This window comes from Odocoileus virginianus, chromosome 2 (assembly GCF_023699985.2).
Source record: "Odocoileus virginianus isolate 20LAN1187 ecotype Illinois chromosome 2, Ovbor_1.2, whole genome shotgun sequence".
Classification (NCBI taxonomy): Eukaryota; Metazoa; Chordata; class Mammalia; order Artiodactyla; family Cervidae; genus Odocoileus; species Odocoileus virginianus.
Genome location: NC_069675.1, coordinates 14822031 through 14845633, shown reverse-complemented (window position 1 = coordinate 14845633; position 23603 = coordinate 14822031). Strand labels below are relative to the sequence as shown.

General features: G+C 33.6%; 1 protein-coding gene across 10 annotated transcripts in view; it reads right to left on the bottom strand.

Moving 5' to 3' along the window:
• The window catches only part of BIRC6 (baculoviral IAP repeat containing 6), a 210646-nt gene that overhangs the window by 6582 nt on the left and 180461 nt on the right, over window positions 1-23603 (bottom strand). For 7 of the 10 annotated variants that reach the window (XM_070476617.1, XM_070476627.1, XM_070476622.1 and 4 more), the window contains 6 exons: window positions 16177-16322; window positions 15421-15531; window positions 13132-13349; window positions 11193-11354; window positions 9124-9201; window positions 1597-1785 (listed from right to left, as the gene is read on the bottom strand). In XM_070476617.1, coding sequence (XP_070332718.1) covers window positions 1597-1785; window positions 9124-9201; window positions 11193-11354; window positions 13132-13349; window positions 15421-15531; window positions 16177-16322 — 904 coding nt within the window. Of the gene's footprint in view, window positions 1-1596; window positions 1786-8749; window positions 8830-9123; window positions 9202-11192; window positions 11355-13131; window positions 13350-15420; window positions 15532-16176; window positions 16323-17625; window positions 17774-18959; window positions 19133-23603 lie in introns of those variants that run through there. The other 3 variants (XM_070476650.1, XR_011491208.1, XR_011491210.1) reach the window with 3 other exon arrangements.

Sequence of the window (23603 nt, the reverse complement as noted above, 5' to 3'; positions counted from 1 at the left end):
GGGAGCCTGGTGGGCTGCCATCTATGGGGTCACACAGAGTTGGACACGACTGAAGCGACTTGGCAGCAGCAGCAGCATGTGAGTAAAAGAACGAAGCCACAAGTAGCTGAGGTGTGGGGTTTAAATGCTGCTTTTACTGAAAGAAGGAAGGAAGAGTCGAAGTGCAGTTTTACAGTGTTTAGGTTTGAGGTGGTGATTACATACTCTAGTAGAGCTGTCAAGTAGTTTATGTATCTGGATACATTGAGTCTTAAGGACAATGAGAAATTAGTTTATGATACAAACAGGAGCAATGTTAACTTTTTCATGGGAAGGAACTGAGTTTTGTTTTTCCTTGGGTTCAGAGTACCTTAGTGTAATACCTAGATATTGCTTATGAAATGAGTTACTTAATGTAAGTTACCCAAGCTTGAAAAGGGACAGAACACTATGCTTCAGAGTATAAAGAAATGCATGTTTGTTATTTCCTGTAATATTAGGAAAAGTAATAATTATCCACAGCCTTGAATACAAGCCTTTGCAAAAATAAAATATCCAACTTTGTCATTCAAAGTGAAAAATCATTTAGTATTAACAAAAGGAAGAAACGTTTTTATACTCCTTCAATAGATTCAATGATGCCACTTTTTAACTTCGTATATATAGCTACATAGTAATAACAATATTTGCTTAACAAAATTAACAGTCAATTTAAAAATATTATAAGGTCTTTAAAGATTTTAAATATCTTTAAAGATACTAAAGATCAATTTTCTGTCAGGTAAATATGCCAATTTTTCCTCTAAAGTATTGTAGTTTCTAGTACAATCTAAGAACAAAAATGTTTCATGACAGAGTTATAGTGTTAAGATATGATGAAGTAATCTGATATGACAAGTGAAAAATATAATCATATTTTAGGCAGACTAAAGAGAGGTAACTAAGCCCAGGAAAAGAGCCACACTTCAGGATGTGGTAGAATAAAAGCATGTCACAGTATCAAGACAGGTTTCAGAAAGTAATCCAACTTTTTCCTAAAGAAAAGAAAACTATCTTTTTCTTCAATGCTGACTCACAGATACTAGTATAAGGGCAAAGTTTCTACATGCAAGATAACTACTGAAGTATCTCACTGCTGCTGCTGTTTAGCTGCTAAGTCGCGTCCGACTCCATGCCACCCCAAGGACTGTAGCCCACCAGGCTCCACTGTCCATGGGATTTCCCAGGCAAGAATACAGGAGTGGGTTGCCATTTCCTTCTCCAAGGAAAATATCTTAACCTCTAATAATAATATTAAAAAACCAAACTATTTTTATGAGGACTATTTTAGTAACATATTCTAGCATTTATTAACATAACTGGCACAGACATTATGCTAGTAGAATGGTAGCCATGAAAAGTAAAGAATTAATAAAACTGTTCAAAAATATAGTCAGATGTCTTTTAGGAAGTAATGGTTTAAAAAATTCATCTGTACTATACTACTACTGATTTTTAATGATTAAAGACGAGTAAATTACACCACAGATACTCTAAATATAAATGCAAGTATAACACTAATAAACTATATTCTATAGTGTCTTAAAAAAAGTGTTTCATTAATTTCATTGAACATACTTCTTTAAAACACGGTGAAGGGTTTCTGATTTGTTCCAGCATCGCCCACTTAACCGTTGCTTGTCGAATGTTGCCATCATATTCTCGAGAACTCTGCGTGCCACTGGGAGTGCCTCTAGACCGTTCATATCCTGGTTCATTAAAATAAGGCTCCGCTACTAATATAAGGGACTGAACAGACACCAACACCTGAAACAAAGAAACAAAAACCAGTTATGACAGGACATTTTTACTACCAGGGAACTAATACCTTGCTTCATCAACTAGGAGTCCCTTTGAGTAAGTGCTTCCACATAATTTTATCACCATAAAGTTGATGGTAATAACTGACACTGAAATACTTTATTAAAGCAAAGGTACAGCTGAATCTTATATAATATTTATATATCCTATGTTTTACATTCTTGAAGCCTTGAAAAACAAAAATAGGTATAAAGATCTTTCCTAAAAGACCCTAAAAGATCTTTCCTAAAACTACAGAAAAAACACTTGCTTATAAACATCTCATATCAATGTAGACATCATTTTGCTCAAATTGTCCTAAAAGAGCATGACACTAACAATGTACTCTTAACAATACTCACTTGTAAGGAAAACTACATGAGGCTGTCTCTACTTTAATTCCAAGGAAAATTAACTTTCACAATATCACAAAAATCTTCTTACTAGACCCTTCACTGGCAAGATGATATGGTTCTAAGACCACTTCTGATCCCCTACTTATACACCGGGTTGGTTTTTCTAGATATAATCAATACTGAGAGGTCATTCTTATTAATATAGTATTGCTTGCTAATATATAACAAGCTAATATGACATCTTTGAAGGCCGGAAAATATTAGCTACAATCTGCCCACTTCATAAATTAAAAAGGATTAACAATATTTTCACTGGGAAAGATGATTAAGCAAAGTCAAGGATATGTACCTTAGAAAAGGGGTAGATTTTCCTAAAATAAAAACTGTTAAAAATTGGAAACTTGAACCTGAAATATATGACTTATGAATAGATAAGGTGAAATATGACCTGAAGTAACCATGTTATTGAGGTCAAAGTCAACTATAGACAAAATATTTAATGTGTATTAATTCTGAGGCAAAGATCTCATAATTTTTTAAACTTACTGAAATTAAATATATTAGTGAAAGAAAGTGATTTCCCTTGGCTATATACTTCCCCTCAACTCAAATCTGATACTTCTGAAATAATCTTCCAGGGGATATTTACTATTTCCTTTCCTCTTCCCTTTTAAATAACCTTCCTCTTATATAAGTAGGGTATATCCTCATTTTCTACAAAAGCAGAGAAAGAAATTTTGTAACATGGGATTCAGTTACTTACTTAACCTCACATTCTTTGAGACAAAATACAGTTTTATAAACTCAGGCAGCTGCAGATTCAAACAATTTATAAACTACTTCAGATTCATACCACATTTGTTTTTTTTTAAATAGCTAAACTATATAAAGGAAATGAAAAAAAATAGATGTTTTGTGTATAGAACAAAGAAAACTATAGATATAAAACTAGAGATATAAATTTGAGTATAACATTTTCTGCTAAAAAACTGAATTATAACATTTGCATTTGATAACACATTAGCAGAGATCAGTATTTCTGGAATTAAATTCAAAGAGTAATTGATAACATGTGTTCTTTTATCCCTGGGTGACATTATCTACTTTTAATGGGCATCTTCTATTCACTTTTTTTAAACATATACCTATACATATACATATACATAAATGCTGCTTCATTTTTCTTCAGTGAAACAAGCTATTTAGGAGTCAAAAGATTCATTTTATGGAATTTCTGGAGTCTTGAATTATCTGACATATTTGCTCATTTTAAATCACAGCACACTTTACTGTAGCCCAAAAAACACTCCCATGAAAAACCAGTAATAAATCTTTGAGAAGGATTTCTCTTTTTTAAAAGGGTTTGATTTTCAGTATTTGAAATTAATGATTCACCTAACTCCGAGAAACACTATGCTATGAAGTGAGAGAGACCAAGACAGGCAGAATAACTTCATCCCCTCAGAATCCATATTTTGGTCATATGTAAAATAGAAACCATACCTACTTACATCGTAGGATGCCTGTGAGAACTAAATGAGGTGTCAAGGGGTATAAAACAGTAGGACTCATAAGTAAGTGTAATTAATACACAATAGCTATTCTTTCTTGGAGTAAAAATGACACCATGCATCCAGAGGACAGCAAAACACGAAACAAAATCACTCTTACTCTAAAAACAATGTATTTTAACTTATGGTGTGCAAAAAGGAGTCAGCATGAGCTCCATTTTGATCAACAAAACTTAAGAGCTTCCTGGATTAAACCAAAAAACAAACAAACCAAAGAATACCCAATATTCATCATAGCTGTATCTGGCTGAAGTGCTTTCTTAGAATGAGTCATTAATTAGCAGAAAAACATCTACTAGATAACATATTATGTACATAAGTTATACTAAAGTTAACCTAATAATAAACAGAATATATTTTCATTCCATAGTGTAAGTTCACTGATTTTTAGTCAGTCCTCTGATATTTTCATGAAGTCAAGAGTAAAAAAAAAAACTTTTATTCACAGGCTCAATTCACTGTCCCTCTCCTCTAGCTTTATGTTAGTATCTACAAAATTGCAAGATGTTCTCATTATAATTTATTCAGAGGCTGACTAAATCAAGAATCATATAACAGCTTTCTTTCATTAACCGTGTCTAGCAAAAATTTTAACCTTGCTCTAACACCTGCTATTAGGCCATCAACCAGTCAGCAATCTTGTCTTCTATCAATGCCTTTATTTTCAAATTATATCATGGCAGAAGAAGTCTTAGTTAAAATGCTTTAGCTTTTCAAAATAGCAAGTACCCTCCTCTATGGAAAATTATGCTGCTACTGGGTAGGACTATAATCAGTGGGTGATTTCCAGAACTTTCAATTTTAAGAAAAAATGTTAGGATTTATACATTATTATATTATACATAGGTTTATGAATGGTTGATTATGTGACATTAAGTATGTTTATTCTTGCATGACATCTTTATTAACATCCAACTGTAACAAATTATTTATAAGACATTAATATACATTTTAGGTATATTATAGCAACAGTAAAAACCAGTCACATAAGCAACTGTAGAATTTGGTGTTATTGATAAAATGTAGTAATTCTTGATGATAGTTCTAATGAATAATATGACTTTTGACTTTAAATTATGCAAATAATCAAGACTATTACTAGGTTACTGCTGGATATGAGACCTATGACATAACACTACAAAATTTTATATTTTTACACAAATAAACTCTTCTTTTAAGAGTCTCATTACAAAGAAACTAAGCAATTCTAATAATGTTTGTCACTGTTCCAAATATTTTGGAAATCTTTTAAATTGCATATAACCTTCAGAAGTTTTTGAGGATGATTTTTAATCTGGCAAAAGTACTTTTATGGGTACAAACAAAAGAGTAAAACAGTAATTGTGGGTCCCAAAATCTAAATAAAAAGAAATTACTTTTTCCTGAGGCTCTGTAGTCTGACTCTGAAGAAAGTTTCTAACAGAGAACAAGGGGCAATGCATTCCTGAATAGATGTATTTATTTCTAGTTTATAAAGCAGTATGACACACCAAAAAAACCCTACAAACCAATGTGTCTTAGAAATATGGGTACAAAAATCCTCAAGCAAAATGCTAGCAAACTGGGCCTTTCCCTGGCAGTCCAGCATTTTCAATGCCTGGGCTGAGGTTCAGTCCCTGGTAGGGGATCTAAGATCCCACAAGCTGCCCGACACAGACAGAAAGAAAAGGAAAGGAACTAGTGAATTGAATCCAATTACATACAAAAAGAATCACACATCATGACCAACTAACTGAGCTTTATCCTAGGAGAGCAAGATTGATTCATTAAAAAAAAAAAACAACACATCATATTAATAGAATAAAAATTTAAAAAACACAATCATTTCAACAGATGCAAAAAAAGCATTTGACAAAATCCAGCATCTGTTCATTATAAAAATACTCAAGGAAATAGGAGAAGGGAACGTCCTCACATGACAAAGGAAATATATGAAAAACCCACAGCTATGATCACACTCAATGGGGAAAGACTGAAAGTTTCCCCTAAGGTCTGGAGAAGACAAGGCTATTCACTCTTGCCACAAAAAATGTATAGCCTCTCTTACTCTTGCTCAAGTCAATTTTGTCACAGATCTGGAAATCAGTATTTAGTAAGCCATCTAAAGTATAGGGAAAGTGATATAACAACGGTATTATCCGTAAAACGGAAATAATTATAGTGAAAGTTAGTAAAAAATGGAGAAATAGTTCAATTATATAAGAACTCAAAAGATTATTACAGAGCAATTAGAAATTATAAAAATATAAGCCAGAAATATGGATATGCTCTAGTGTTAGGTGAACAAAGAGGTACACAAATAATTATCTACTATGTTAGATAGAAAAGGCAAAGGAATCAGAGATCAAATTGCCAACATCCACTGGATCATCGAAAAAGCAAGGTATTTCCAGAGAAACATCTATTTCGGTTTTACTGACTATGCCAAAGCCTTTGACTGTGTGGATCACAATAAACTGTGGAAAATTCTGAAAGAGATGGGAATACCAGACCACCTGACCTGCCTCTTGAGAAACCTGTATGCAGGTCAGGAAGCAACAGTTAGAACAGGACATGGAACAACAGACTGGTTCCAAATAGGGAAAGGAGTATGTCAAGGCTGTATATTGTCACCCTGCTTGTTTAACTTATATGCAGAGTACATCATGAGAAACATGGGGCTGGAGGAAGCACAAGCTGGAATCAAGATGGCTGGGAGAAATATCAATAACCTCAGATATGCAGATGACACCACCCTTGTGGCAGAAAGTGAAGAACTACTAAAGAGCATTTTGTTGAAAGTGAAAGAGGAAAGTGGAAAAGTTGGCTTAAAGTTCAACATTCAGAAAACTAAGATCATGGCATCTGGTCCCATCACTTCATGGCAAATAGATGGTGAAACAGTGGAAACAGTGTCAGACTTTATTTTTTTGGGCTCCAAAATCACTGCAGATGGTGACTTCAGCCATGAAATTAAAAGACGCTTACTCCTTGGAAGGAGAGTTATGACCAACCTAGATAGCATATTAAAAAGCAGAGATATTACTTTGCCAACAAAGGTCCGTCTAGTCAAGGCTATGGTTTTTCCAGTGGTCATGTATGGATCTGAGAGTTGGACTATAAAGAAAGCTGAGCACCGAAGAATTGATGCTTTTGAACTGTGGTGTTGGAGAAGACTCTTGGAGAGTCCCTCGGACTGCGAGGAGATCCATCCTAAAGGAGATCAGTCCTGGGTGTTCACTGGAAGGACTGATGTTGAAGCTGAAACTCCAATACTTTGGCCACCTGATGTGAAGAGCTGACTCACCGGAAGAGACCCTGATGCTGGGAAAGACTGAGGGCAGGAGGAGAAGGGGATGACAGAAGATGAGATGGTTGGATGGCATCACCAACTCAATGGACATGGGTTTGGGTGAACTCTGGGAGTTGGTGATGGACAGGGAGGCCTGGCGTGCTGTGATTCATGGGGTCACAAAGAGTCAGAAATGACTGAGCGACTGAACTGAAGTGAATATTAATTATAACTATGTGTAAGACAAAAAGCTCTAAAGAGAAAACACAGAGGAGATAGTTATTTATGTGATGGTAGTAAGTTTCCAAAATTGTAAAATTTAAATGCTTCTGAGTAAGCTTCCTTATCTCCCAGGATTTTTGGTATATACTTGACATACAGGCAATAAAAAAGTTAAAAGGAAATACAATTTTTTCCTTTTTTTTCTGGCCATGTCCCATGGCCTATATGCTTGTGGTCCCCCAACCAGGGATTGAATCTGTGCTCCCAGCACTGCAAGCATAATGTTAGCCACTGGACTGCCAGGGAAGTCCCAGCAAATACAATTTTAAACTAAGAAAATCTGAAGATTAATTGTAAATTTATTTTTAAAACTACATAAACTCAACAAAAAATTCAAAAATTGATTCCAATTCTCAGGTATAAGTCATTAAAAATAGGCTATCTCTTAGTTTCCTTACAGAGTAAAACTCGTCATAAAAACAGCTTCTGTTGATAAGAGTAACATACATGTAGAAAAATATTTTAAACTTTTTGAACATATCACTTTTTATCTTTTTAAATTGAAGTTCTGTTTATTTACTGTATTGTGTTAGTTTCTGGTATACAGCAAAAGTGAATATATATATATATATTCATTTTCATATTCTTTTCCATTATAGGTTACTACAAAATAATGAACATAGAGCCCTGCACTATACAGTGGGACCCTGTTGTTTATCTATTTTATATATAGTAGTTTGTAGCTGCTAATCCAAAACTCCTAATTTATACCTCCCCCTACATAATCATTTCTAAAATGAAGAAGCAGGTACTTGGAGAAATATTCTAACTTTAGTTACTTTGAATGAATCACACAATCTCTCTTTTTCTTGGATCTCCGAATAGCAAAAGGAAAATAAATTTATATTACAGTACTATTTCTTTAATTCATGAGAATGCTGCAAGGTCTTTTCAGAAAATCTAAAAGAGTCACATCCTAAAGAATGATCTTTCATATTTCTTTTATCAAATACAAGGTAAGAATTAGGAAAAGAATCCTTTCAAGGTAGGTCAACTTTAATAGGCTTACCTACGGATAATTTATGGTTGTCTTTCTTAAACACTAAACTGTAAATGTGGTTAAACTATTACGGAGCAACAGTGATTTGTTTCTGTTACCTTAAGGATTAAGCAACACAGTTAATTCCTATCATTAACATGTCTGTCTCTTTGTTGGAATTCTGAACTATTAAGACAAAGCACTGGCCAAAAAAGATTTGATGGGATAGTATTAATATAGAACATTTTATTTTATGTAGTCCACTGTCTTGTGAAAATTAACCTAGTAAATTTCAAGGCAATGAAATACATGTGTTAAGTGCTCTGCAAAATAAGAATGGCAAATCTCAAGATTTATGAATTCTTGGACAGTACTTAAATCTCAGATGAGTCCCATTATTAACTAGATTATAGAAGAATCATATCATGGGTGGAGAGATATGTAATACTAATAGTTATTAAATTCTACTCACCTGAGATTGAGCCAGAAGGGACTGCCTGGGAGATGGGAGAGGCTCACATGACTTATCTGATCCTGTTGCACCTGAGTGTACTTTAAGGCAAGTCAGGGAATTTTTTAACAGGGAATTTTGACAAAAAGAAAATTTTAATGTCTAACTTAAGAATCTCAACTCCAAATGAGATATAATTCCATTGTACTAATTGCTTACCTATAAGCTATTTCATATGTACTTTCTATCAATCTACATTTTTATTTTTAATGATTTACTATGTTTATTCTTGGTCACTAAAAAAAAGTTCTGAAACATAGATGGTTCTTATTTTCTTTTTTTTTTTTTTTTGGTTCTTTATTTTCTAAGTGAAACTGTAAGAGAAATTTGTTTACTTGCAAAAAGCTTGAGGTCTGAGGATTCCACTTCTCTTCTGGTCTTCCATGCCATGTATTTAAGATGCTTAAACAAACCTGAGAAAGAAGGGGGAAAAGTTATAAACAGAATTGAAAGGAATGCTTTTTAAAAGTAAATATCCAGAACTAGGAATAAAATTGAAATGCTACTATGTCCAAGTATCTGAGTTTTATAGCCCCAAACGAAACCCTAAGGTTAGGTCTGTTAAAACAAAGTTATATCTTCAAATGTGATCAAAATTTATGTGGCATTACAATTTCTTCATTAATGAAAAATGAATTAGCAGTTATTACAGATTAATACAAGTAACCATTTTTTTAATGAAGACTCTTTTCCAAACAACAACATCATCAACAAAATTCTTGCTGAGGAAAAGTGGTATTATTTTACATTTAAAATCTCTTTAAAAATTTTGAAATGGGATATAGCTTAATAGAAAAGATATTGATTTTATATCTGCCTCTACATTCCATTTGTTGTAATATATTGTTTTGGCTGAAATGCCTGACTAAAATCTGGCCTCACAGAAGCATGAAGTAGGAAAAGGGAGGACCCTGCAGATGCCTTGAAATGATCTTGAGGATCCCCAGAGTGCCTCAGAACAAATTTGAAGACACTAGTTAACTTGTTCACTTATAGAGCAAGAATGAACTCAAAGCATCTGCCAAACACAGGTCAATATTTACCCGAGGGAAAAAGAGAACCTGGGGCATGTTATCTGCACTTGCAAACTAACAATTTTGTGCAGTGGGCAACAAATTTGGAATATAAGCAGTCTTTAAAAAAGCAGAAATCCATCTCCTTGCTATTCTTTCAATGCTCTGTGAGAACAACAATGCAAAATACATTAATTCGTTTAGTAAATTCACTAATAATTTTAAAAGATGTGCATACGAACAGCTTTGGGAATTATCATTGAAAGCACCATCACACATATCACGCCACCTGGAATCTTAAGTCCTTAACCTGTTACCTATACCAGTAATTCTTAAGGAAGTATTAATAATTTCTTAAATAATACTTAACATTTACACTTAAACTCTACTTAAGTTCCGATCTCTCCCTTGAATAAAGTCAACATTGCTATTTCGTCTACTTTGCTCAGGTATAAAAGACTTGTTATTTGCTTTCTCAAAGTAGGGTCTACCTCTAGTTAAGTATCCTATAATAAAACCAGAAAATGAATTCCAACTTTGTGATTTGGGCATATGGTGAATACAAAATGATAACTTGTAAGCACAGATTTGAGACAAGCTGCACCTTTTAAAAAGAGGAAGGCAAAACCAAGGGAAAACTTGGGCCATCTCTAATAAACCAGATCAACTTCACACATCTGCTATTCTGATATCAGCAAAGAAGTTGTCTACTTGTGAAGTTGAGAAATTGCTTCTGACCTTTGAGTAATTTTGAAACATTGAATACACTCAGTATAGAATTTACTACTGAAATTTCATCAAACCAAAGTTACTTTGAAAAGTGATTATTCTTTTAAATCTCATTTTTAAGGTTTATCGTCATATGAAATGATTTTTATTATACCTCGTTTATATTTTATTACACATTTTGGGGGGGCAGGGATAGGAATCAATTTTTCTATTTATAAGAAAATATAAAAAATTTTAACACAAATCAGACTTAATGGTATATATCAGAAAACATGGATAGTATCTTTAGGCACTTGTGAAAAGGTAACTAGAACTAAAGATACAGAAAGTAAAGAAAGGTGAGTGGCAAAGACAGACATCTGGCTCTACTATTTTCTGAGCGCAAACAGCACTCAACTGACCAAGGAAGGTGCTGAGTAAGCCAGTCCCTCACAATAACTCCTTAAAACTGGAAGTGGTTTGTAACACCATTGTGCTTCTGCCCTATCCGGTTCTTCCTCTCTCAATCCTGAGGCTGATTTTTGATTACAGGGAAGAGAAACATGAAGAAACTCATGTGTTTTGAAGGGAAGATGACTAAAGCAAAATTTCAGCTCAAATTACAAAGAACCTTTGGGTTACAATACTTTGGCATTAAAAACAAAGGACTTCAATTACGTTACCTTGCCATCATTATAAAGGTTTGGATTGAATCGCACACTATGACCACCAGTCGTCTCTAGATTCACAAGAGGGGGTGAACTGGGATAATCTTGAGGAAAATATACATCAAACTCAAAGCAGCCATTTGCATAAGGAGTGTCCGCAGGACCAGTTATCAGAACCTAGTATGCACATACGAATACAAAAGCCTATGTTACTATTTTTAAATATTGTTATTTAAAAAAACAACTCAAAATAATAATCTTCTTAAATCCTATATACATCTCAATCAAAATGTGCTAAAAATAAAGTAAAAGTTAAAAACACAGGAATAGGAAACGGTTTTAAATTATGATTAAACTGATTTTGTTTTGGTGAAAACGGGCTTTTAAAAGAGAAATGCCCAACTGCCAACAGGAAAGCTTACCTGAACAGCAAATACCTTTTAAAATATTAAGTTACCTTTTTTCCTAAGAGCTTTATGATGATCTCTACAGTACTGTCAACAACTTGAGACTCTAATACATCATTATCTCAAATGTATGAGAGTAACTTTCTGTTTCAAATCATCAAGTTAATGTTTTGAGAAATAACTCACTTTTAAATATTATCTTCTGGGATAATGAGACAAACAGGTAACACAAATAAAATTCTCACGTAACAACGAATGACCAAAGGTTCTGAGAGAACAATAGGTGTGTCCCTTAGGGCTGTGTGTGTGTGGGTATGCACACGTGTGCGCTCAGTCATGTCCGACTCTTTGTAACCCCAGGGACTGTAGCCTGCCAGGTTCCTCTGTCCGTGGGATTTTCCAGGGAAGAATATGGAGTGGGCTGCTATTTCCTTCTCCAGGGGATCTGCCCGATCCAGGGATTGAATCCACATCTCCCGCATTGGCAGGCAGATTTTCTACCACTGTGCCACCTGGGAAGCCTTCCCTTGGGGTTATTGGTAGTCTAAAAAACCCAATAGTGACTATCAGAATTATTTAATGAATTATGTTTGAATCAACAGATATTTAGTGTACAAGACGCAAGCAGCAAAGCCTCGGGTCCTGAAGGCAAGTGGTACTACAGTCTCAATCTGTTTCAACTCTGATTTATGTTTTGTGGATTCAATTTGGGGTTCTTTATGTTAGGTGCAGCATAATAACAAAGTCACAAGTCTGAATTTATGTGGGCCACTTAGAGATAAAATACTTCCCTAGGTAATCATCTAATAATTGGCTCCACTGTTTGTAACAAGGAAAAGTGTGGTCAATAAGCAAGGTCTGTGAGATTTCTACTGAAATGTTATCCAAAAAAAGCAAGCAAGCAAAAAGTTTTCTCAAATCAATGGATCAATAGTTTCAGCTGTGTATCTAAGGAAGCCAGACTAATCCATTAGTTAAATGATGTAAAGAAAGGTTCCTCCCACCCCAGGGATCAAAGCTTTGAAAGTTACTTGCTGCAGCATCTCTTGGAATTTGAGGTCATATCACCAGTGTTAAAACATAAATCTGAAGGTTTTATTTATTATTGTACTACCACTACTTACATCATAGATCACAGGAATCCGTAAATACATTAAATTACATTACCTAGAAAACAAAAAAAACCCTGAAGACTGATAAAACCTGATAGAAGTATTTTGGATTGTAAGGAAGAAATCCTGTGACTTTTTCCCTACTGATCAGTATTAAATCCTTTGATAATGTGCTCTAAAACTATGACAGGCTGTATACAGCCTTTGTTCAGGGTAGGTATTTCTAGATTTTTTTTTTTTTTGAATGGTACTTGGTACACTCATTCACATACTGTGAACTAACATTAGAAAAAGACTTCCTTTATTGATATCCAAAACAGTCAACAGAATTTTTATTAAATGTATTAAAACTTCGTGCTATTTCTAGTAGTATTTTATATGAATATCTGAATAACTGGATTAGCCAGAGAAATAAGAAAAAGCTGCTTTTCCTACCTTCATGATGTCAAGCCGCTCCTCATCACAGCGCACAAACACACTGGAGGACGACGACAGAGGCAGTGAGGTTGACAGCGTCACAGCTTCTTGTGCAAGGCGGCGGGCTCGAGCAGCACTGTTGGCATCGTTCGCATTTTTCACCTGAGACATGTAGTGGTAGTTGACTTTAAAACCCAACTTCCCATCTTCATCTTCAGAAACCATCTCAAATGTATCTAAAAGAAGAAAAAGGAAAAAAAAAAAACCACTGAAAAAAAAAAGAGAACCAGAATGGAGGATAGCTGTTATAATATCAAAAGTCACAAATAAATAAATCACTAACCCTTCTTCACCCAAAATGGAGAGACTGCAACGTGGAAGAAGGGCAAACTTATCAGTGTTTATGTAACGCCTACATACGTGTGTTAATGCTGCTAGATGGATAGAATATATCATGGAAGCAAAGGCAGAAATAATTTTTAATTTGCAGTTTAGACATGTAGGTAGATTTTATTATATTAAGTACTTAAATGATATGTAGTAGATAAATTTATTCTTAAAATGAATGACATATTTTTTCGCCAAAATAATTCAAAATATGAAATACTAAAAAGTATAACACTTTATATATTTGCACTGATTTGGAATCAGAAAACAGAAGTGCCAAGCTGCAGTTTACTTCTGTATTACTTTTGAAATTAAATTAACAGGATAAAAGAGGATTATTAGGAAAATCTTCTAAATACTCTGACAATATAAATAATAGGCTGATTCTTTACAATATATTTAGGAAGATTTGGAAGGACTTAAAGTTATTCTTTACTTATAAGCTAAATCCATACAGAACAGAAAGAAAAAATTATCTCTAATTCAGATTAACCCTAATCCACCAAAGAACTAAAACAAAGATACTTAAATAACTTGTAACACTAAATGAAAAGTACCTACAAATACCAGGGCAAATACCAAGAAACAATGGCAACTTTTGATCTTGTCTACATACAATTCTAAATATACAAAAAAAAATTAAAACTACACTTTAATTATCATTAATGCAATAAATTTTACCAAGAACTTACTAAGTGCAAGGTCCTAGGCCTGGTTCTTTGAGGTAAATAATAAATAGGAAAATATATCTGCCTTCAAGAAGCTTATAATCTACAAAAAAGGAGAAGGCCTATACAGTGTTATGGTCTGTGCACTACAAATATACTATGTCTCAGCAAGACTTCTGAATAGTTTCAGTTAGTAAATGTGTAAACCAGAGATATTCATCTGCCCAACTGGACTGCTTTTCACATAATACAGGGAAAAATTTCCTTTGAGTTTTATAAATTCCAATTCACCAGATACACATATGAGCCTGTTGCTATGCCTGGAGGAAATTTTTACATCATATATTTACATTTAGACTTAAAGTCATGTCCAACTGGTAGAGTTTATGATTTTAAGTGATATGAGGGAAGCCTCCTAGCTGACTAACATTAATCAAGGCTTATTATGCCCTGTGACTCTGATAGTATGACATAAATCTACATTTTGGGGGGGAACCCCTACTTCACTGTTCTTTTTAATATAGTCAATGTACTTTGGGCTGGTTCTCAAGAAGGATAAAGAGGGACACTTAATAACAGTTAAAAGTGGTTATTAAAAGTTGGAAGTCTAGTGTTTGTTTATAGATCAGCATGTTTGAAGGGTACTTAAGCGATCTTTTCATCAGTCCTTACTTGCCAAGGGTTTTGTAATGGGAAAGGCTACAAGAGAACTATGCATAATTACCTTTTCTAAAAGTAAATCCCATGGAATTTTAAAAAGGTTTAAGAGTCACAGACTTAGTTCCAAGTCCCAAGTTTTGGCTTCCATCAGGCAAGGATATAGAGACACAGAGAGGTAAAGAAAGAAAACCCCTTTCTGCCTGTTTGTTAGACATTTGGCTCTGTTTTTTTCCCTAGGTTTCTACTGAATCATGATTCCCAAACATAACTGTAAATACAGCTAGAAATTCAGAGACAGAAGGATGATAAAAATTTTTGCATGTGTTCTTGCCTGGAAAATCCCATGGACAGAGGAACCTGGCAGGCTATACAGTTCATGGGGTCACAAAAGAGTTGGACATGACTTAGTGACTAAACAATAACAACAACAATATATATGCATACATACATACATACATACATACATAGAGTATATGAATAATTCATGGTAAAAGCAAGTTTGAAATTCTAATTTTACTAGAACATACTTTAATAGCACCATTACAAACTATGAATTGAGATCAGAAAAATGAAGAGTATGATTTCAACTCACCAAACTGTAATTTCTTCATGACAGCCACATATTTTTCTTCAAGTGATTTCAATACTGATAAAGGTTTGGGTTTCATAGCCACCTTCTTTGAATATTCACCTAGTTTTTTTTCTGTTATTTAATATTTCAAGATAAATTAAATAAGTATACATTTTGAAGAGTAGAACAAAAAAACACTGTATACTTCTAGAGATCAAATTTTGAATGCCAAAAAAAATTACCAAACTCTTCATAATTATCTTTGTATTGTCCCATTTTAAAATTAAAAGATTTCTTTCTATTTCATAAGAATAACTAGTAAGGCTAAAAATCTTATCAACTTTAAAGCTTAAATTCTTAAAATGCTAAAAATATTTTATCCATTCAGGCAAACGTCACAGCAATGAAGCAACAGATGATGCAGAATCACTTATACCTTCCATTGTTAATATGTGAAAATGCCAATTTTAATTTAATGTACTATCTGGTATCTAATACAATTGCATTTTTCAATTTCATAACTTTCAATGGGAAAAAAAGAAATTTATATTGCATGTTGTCAGCCTACTAACAGTCTTAGATACCATATGCAGTAGAGATTAATATTTTAAAATTAGAGACTATTCATAATTAGCTTGGAAATCTGACACAGCAGAATCTTTAGGTAAATAACTTGCTAGAAAACCATTAACAGAGGGAAGAATATGCAGTTTTCAGTAAGTAAATAAAACATCTTTGTATCAAAGGAAATGTAGCAGAAAGGGACTAGTGCTGTACCTTGATTTGCTTGCCGCAAACTGGTAGTGGCTGCATAAACGATCTCAGCAGTCTTCTGAATGTCTGGCACCAAAAGAGTAAGGCCTTCCGGCTCTTGATCAGATGCATCTGGTTTTACTCCTGTTTTAACATTTTCCCTTTTAGATCTGAAAAAGTTTTTTTAATATGGAAAGAAATGCAAGGAAAATTAAGATTTTAGTCTTGAAAAATAAAAACTTCCATAAGTAACAATGGTTAAAAATCAACAAGATATTGTGCATTTCATTTGACATACACATGGTATATACCAGGAGTGGTTCAAATTAGATTCATTTTGAAGTCATAGGATGATGCCTAGCATAATAACTGAAGTTTTGGGTAGGTTGTCTCTTCATATGCAAAAACAGACACAAGTTAAACACAGACACAAGTTAAACACTGTAGAAATATCATACTATAAAAGACCCCAATACCAGTTATGTCCTTTAATTAATACCTTTACAAACACATTTACTGAAACTATATACCTAGAAGTAGAGACATCACTTCTGCATCTAAAAATAACAGATCCCCTGCCTTCTAAGACCTCAGAAACAAAGATCCATAGGTAGTTTTTCATTTTAATACTATTTGTATTTCACTTAAGAGTATATTAATTTCCAAGATGGGGGGAGAAATAGTCCAGAATAAAGTATAAGTTCACTACTAGGTAACTCAATTCACATGTGCTCCTATACACTGAATCTTTCTTTAAACATTAAGTTTTAGAGCATAATCATTTAAAAGATATCTTTCTGTTGCTCTCTATTCAGGGTCTAATACATACTCAACTTAAATTTTCTAGAAGAATGCTGTAGTATTTTATTAACAAGGTTCACTAAAACAGCAACTAAATCAATTTCCTTTTTCTTTCAACTCTCAGAATATTTTATTCAAATCATTACACCACTACTTAGATACGAAAAATCTACATCTTGTTAATTACTTAAATTAAAACAAACTATAATCACATATAAATAAATGTATTTAAAATATTTATGCTAAGGTATGATCTAGACTTTGTATCACTTATTTTTCTAGGTTGTACACCTACTAACAAAAGGATGTGGCTATAAAATAACACTTAACAAAGTAGGCATGGAGCCTTAAAGAATTTCAAAAAAGATTAATAGAAGGTAGAAGAGTCCTTAACAAAATAATACTAAGCAATCTATGTCCAAATGAACTGTTCTTTATCACAAAGACAAAAATCTGTTCAGAAGCAATTCTGTGCTTAACTTTAGGTAGATAATAAGAGGTAAATTAAGAGGAGCCACTCAGGTGGTAAAGGTAAATGGGTTTAGCGTTACATAAGAGCTCTGAACTGTCTCCACACTATGTGAAAAAACTAGTACCCACAGCTACTTTTAGTCACAAGGTATATACTATCTCACCTGGCAAGATGATCTGGCTTAAGAACCATAATGTGTCACTGGTTTATTGCCTTTCCTCCTGTGTTCTCCATCTTCCCTGATGTATGCAGGAGTCACAGAGAACACATGGTCAACTGCCTCTCCTCTGCTACTCAGAACCGCTTGGTAGAGTTATGTATATTATGTATCGTTTTCGTCATCAACTTCTGTGTGTAAATGTGTATATGATCATATATGTTAGCATACATATATATAAAGAGAATACAGTGAATGAATGTTTTAAGAGTGAAATAGACATTTTACTTCTAGAGTTAAATAAGATACTGCATCTTACAGCCATGAAGTAAAGTCGGAACTACAGATAAATAATGAGGCCAATAATTTTTTAAATAAAAATGATTCTGGTAGACAAGTTCAAACAGTTTCTCAACTTCTGCATTTATCAATAGCAGTTCACAATCTGTGTGAAACACTGAGAGTCAAGAAAAGCACATAAGTTGATTGACAGGACCCCCTCTGAATTTATACAGACTTTCTTTCTCTTCAACTGTAAATGATTCTCTTCCTGGGACCTAAAAAATTCTTAAGTAGAAGGGCCACTGAACAATATAAGAACAATAATAAGTAGTTTGAGGAAACATAAGACTTGTGGTTATAGCTATAATAAAATAAAGATGGTTTCCTAAATCTATCATCAGTCAGTCCATCCATTAGACTCTCAATAAAGATTTCACTTAAAGAAATGTATCGTGACAAGCAGAGAAGGAAGATTATAGGAGTGAAGCTCTTTTTTCCAGAATTAAGGTACTTTCTCCTTGAAGAAACAAGAACCTCTAGCATGGAGAGTAAACTGCATCAATGCAATTTAGAGCAAGTTACCCTTGGAAAACTGATTCTAAATTTCAAGCCCTATTCATGAATACCAATTACCTAACTCTAGTTTTTAAAGGATGATTAGTAGGAAAAAAATCTCTATTTTTAAAATAGCACAAATAGGATGAAAATTTGGACAACAATATTTTAAAAATATTTTAAAAATAGTGCAAAAGAACACAGCAGTCTTAAAAATAATATTTTTACACCAAATGCATGAAAGAAATAATCATATACATCATGAAGATAAAGGCTGAATCATAAAGCAGACATAATTAGACCTTTACTGCAGGTTCTAATTAAATTTCTCTTATATGGATAGTCTTTTTGACAAAAACATACAGGAGAAAAAGAATAAACTTCAAAAGGTGAAAATATGAAGAACACAAACTACCTACCTAACGATAACTACACTAGTCATTGTCTGACATTTAACTACAGACAGTGATTTCTTTTCTATAAAAGCTGCAGGTTACTGTCAACCCATATGTAGGCCCAGCTCATGAAAAAAGGCCATACCTTAGCTCACATCCTGAAGTCTGTGTGAAAAGCTATTTGAGTTCAAGGCACCTAGCTGGAAGTAGGTCTCTGAGACTGACAATGGATCCAACATGGTAAAAGCAATCAGCGACGGCCGCTACCATGGTATCCGCTGCTTTGTGCATACGTTGAATCTGGTTGTGATCACTGCCCTGAAGAAATACGAGGAATCAACTGAAGTTTTCTACTATTGCAAGAATTATCTGCAAACATTTTCCACTATGCTGTGAATTCCAACTAAACAGCTAAGAAATTAAGCAAATTTTGGCTCTGTGACATATAGTCTAAATTAGGATGTGAGCAGAATGGGCAAATCTTTCTTGTGCAAACAAAAAGAATAACCCCCAAAACTCATCATTTAGTTATATTGGACTGCCTCTGCAAATACTACTACCCAAATTAAGCTGGATATTTGTAAGGCCACAAAATATCAGATTTACGTTCTCTTATAATGTATAAAATGAAAACAGCTTAATATAGCTATTTTCTTGGTTGAACATTGGGGAAGACCACTTCAATCCCCTGCACTCCTAATTCTGAAGTCACAACTATTACATTATTGAAATAAACATTTAAAAAGCAGAGTCACACTGAAGAAGTAATCAGGACACCATATGCTGAAATGTCCAGATTCAAAAGTATTAAGAATTAGCATCTTAGAGGAAGACTCTAAAACTACAAGAGAATAAAACTTCTACATTTACCTTAAAACAATGTGCTATGTCATAGTTCACAGTTCTAAAATTCTTTGCCAAGAATTATAGTTTAAAATAAATAAATAAAAGTAAGTAGAAAGATTTTTTAAAATATTACTGTGGAGAATTATTTGCTTCTTATATCTACAGACAACATGAAAATAATTTTTGAAATGCACCACTAAACTGGACAAAGACCTTTGTAAGATGAATGCTTTCCATATTTTTTAAATTTATTTATTTATTTATTTTTATTAGTTGGAGGCTAATTACTTTACAATATTGTAGTGTGTTTTGTCATACATTGACATCCATACTTTTTTTAAATCTTAGTTTTAAATTCTAGATTCTCTTATTTTTACTTAAATTCTTTCCAAATGGAAGTAACAGTTTTAGGTTTCATTGGAAGTAGAAAATAAAATCTTCTTTGTCTTAACTAAAGCATAAATGAGCAGTAGGAGAGAAGGGACTATTTAAAACAGGGATATGAGAAGCCTTTGAAAATAAAACCTTGACTTCTAGATTAGATAAAAATATAATAATTTTTAGGTCAGACTAAACATCACAGGACAAATAATGATACTGTCTGCTGCTGTGAAATGGAGTTGCCACAAGTAATATGCATCAGCAGGGAACAATCCAAATGAGGCTAAGAAGAGATACTAAAATACGTGTTGGCATTGTTGTCTCCATCACCAAGTAAAAAAGGTTGATGAACCACTGTAAGTTTCATCACTAAAAGAAACCTTTAAAAGAAAAAATATGTATATATATGGTTGCAACAAATGTTTTTTGGCTAAGAAATCAGGTCTTTATTTTGTAGGTAGGTTTGAAAGGAAAAAGAAGACACAGGAAATGCTTTTCCAACAAAAACAAAAGTAGGAGGACTGAAACTGAAATTTCTTTCTCAATCAAAGCATTAGAGGAACTAACTTAAAGGAATTAAAATTAGAGAGTTTGATGCCTTAAGAAGTAAATCAATTAATTGTGGGTAAAAAGGAACTGGGGACTTCTACCAGAGAATTCAGTTCTTTTAAAAGAACTGAATGAACTTTGCCCCAGAAGACACTTTGGATAACCAAGAGAATCAAAACTGCTTACTTTCATGCTGTTAAAGTTCAATGTCAAGAACACCTCACATTCAACACAGAGTCATTCACGTCATATTCTTATTAGCAATTAAGATTATTTGACTGACTATTCTTATTCTTGTTCTCACTAATGCTCAAACTGAGTCTTTTGTTTCATGCTTATGATTCAGTTAGTTGGGCCTGAGGAGGAATAAGAACTTTGACAGAAAACAGCAAAATCCTGTAAAATAATTATTCTTCAATAAAAAATAAATTAATAAAAAAAGATTATTTGACTGAAAGTCCTTCTTACTAATTTTTGGTTAAACTATTAAATACTAAATATACAAAATATGATTATTTGTCTCTTGGAATCTAGCAGGAAAAGTCTGCACAGAAGATCAAGGACAAAATATTTGTCTTTGCTCCTGATCCTGAAGTGTCACACTTCTTCAAAAGTGAAACCAAATAACTACAGCTATACTATGACTTCATTTTGAGATAACAGAGGTTGCAATGGGTAGCGGAAGATGAATTTCACAAAGAACCGTACTTAAAACCTGAAGAGCTCACATCTTTACATTGTGATTATTTTGTGGGCAATAAAATGGATTTTCACACTAGATAATTATATTTCAATTCAAGTGGAAACAATACCTATGTTAAGATTTAAAGTACTACAGAACTCATATGTATTACAAGTCATATGCCACAAATCCATTTATTAATGGAGGTAACAATTGCTTTCAAGTTCTTTTTCAAAGAATCTAAAGAGTTAACAATATTAGAAATATAAGACATATTAACATAGTAACAACATTTAGGAGGTGGAAAATAGGATGTGTCAGAGGGTAGGAAGAGGTTTCTTTAGCAACACAGAGAAAATGATTTTTTAAAATATTTATTTATTTATTTATGGCTGCACTGGGTCTTTATTGCTGGATGTGGGCTTTCTTTAGTTGTGGCGATCGGGGGCCACTCTCTCATTGTGGTTGGATTCTCCTGTTGCCCAGGCTTTAGAATGCAGGCTCAGAAGTTGTGGCACACAGGCTTAGCTACCTGTCAGCACGTGAAATCTTCCTAGACTAGGGACTGAACCCATGTCCCCTGCATTGCAGGTGGATTCTTAACCACTGGACTGCCAAGGAAGTCTGAGAAAATAATTTTATCTCCAACACACCACCCTTGTTTATACAAGCAGATACCAAATCAGTTTGAAAAAAAACAGTAGAGGAAAAGTATTAATACATACAGCAGTAACCAAGACATTTTCATAGGAAAGGTTTTTATTAATTATTTTAAGCAAAAAAATCAAAAGGGTAAAGTTGACTTATTCCTCATTTAAGTGATAAGTACATTAAGTTGTTACCAGTGCATGATCTACAGACTACAAAACAGTGTACTTACGTGCTGAACCTTCGTAATCTAGTAATTATTCCTTGAAAGTGAAAGTAAAGTTGCTCAGTCTGTCCGACTCTTTGCAACCCCATGGACTATAGCCTACCAGGTTCCTCCATCCTTGGGATTTTCCTGGCAAGAGTCCTGGAGTGGGCTGCCATTTCCTTCTCCAGGAGATCTTCCCAACCCAGGGACTGAACCCAGGTCTTCCACATTGTAGGCAGACGCTTTACCATCTGAGCCACCAGGGAAGTCCCTTAGGCGTAATCAAATGGCTATGCATATCTAATAAAACATGCTGCCTTTAACATTTTATCATAGGGCTAACTTAAAAATTCTTTAGAATGAAGAAGAAAATATAAAAAAAAAAATCCTGCAGAATCTGTATTATTGTATATACTTTTTAAATTACTAAAAGTAAAATTTTCAATTAAAAACTTTCCTTCATTGTCAATATTTTAAAAAATCTATGTATTCTCAATTTCCAAAGCCAAATCAGAAACAAGTTCCCATCTCCCATTTCTAATTATTCACTGATGTATAAGTCAAATTGCTCTTTGGAAGTTCAATTTACAAAATAAATATACTTGACTGCTTCCCTGGTGGCTCAGATGGTGAAGAATCTGCCTGCAATGCAGGAGATCCAGGTTTTATCCCTGGGTTGGGAAGATCTCCTGGAGAAGGGAACAGCTACCCACTCCAGTATTCTTGCTTGGAGAATTCCATGGACAGAGGAGCCTGGTGGGCTACAGTCCATGGGGTCACAAAGAGTCAGACACAACTGAGCAACTAATTCTTACTTTTTCACTATACTTGATTGGGACATTAGGAAATTTGAGGTCTAATCATAGCTCTACTACTAAGCATCAAAGAATGTGGAACAAATCACAATATTTATGGGCCTAGTTTTCCTCTTTTATAAAAAAAGGGGATCTGAACCATATGAACTCTAAACAGTGTCCCTTACAGTTAGAAAAACCACAGACACTATAGAACAGGTTACTTATTGTGATGTGCCCAGATTTCTTACAAACTAAATCTTACTTACAAAGGGACTTCAAATTCAGTTACTAAGATTGCTTGAGATTTTGCTAGAATATAATGAAAACTGATGAGAAACATAAAGCTTATCTAATGCAATCTGATAAGGAATAATCATTTCATATGTTATGTTACTGAGTTAGAAGTATTATATCAATTTTTAATTTTTAATGAGTTTCTGTCTGTTAATCACTTAAATAATAGTATAAGCTATATTTTGATACTTGATATAAGTTTTTCCCAGAACTAGTGAAGGCTCAAGTCTAGCTATTATACAACCATGAAACCTAAATAATCAATGAACAATTCTGGTAAAAGGTACCAACAGTATATAAAAATAAAGCATCTGGACTACAGGTTAATCAATTTGTTTTCTTCATAAATATAGTTTTGATAATGAACACTACAGGCATCAGGAA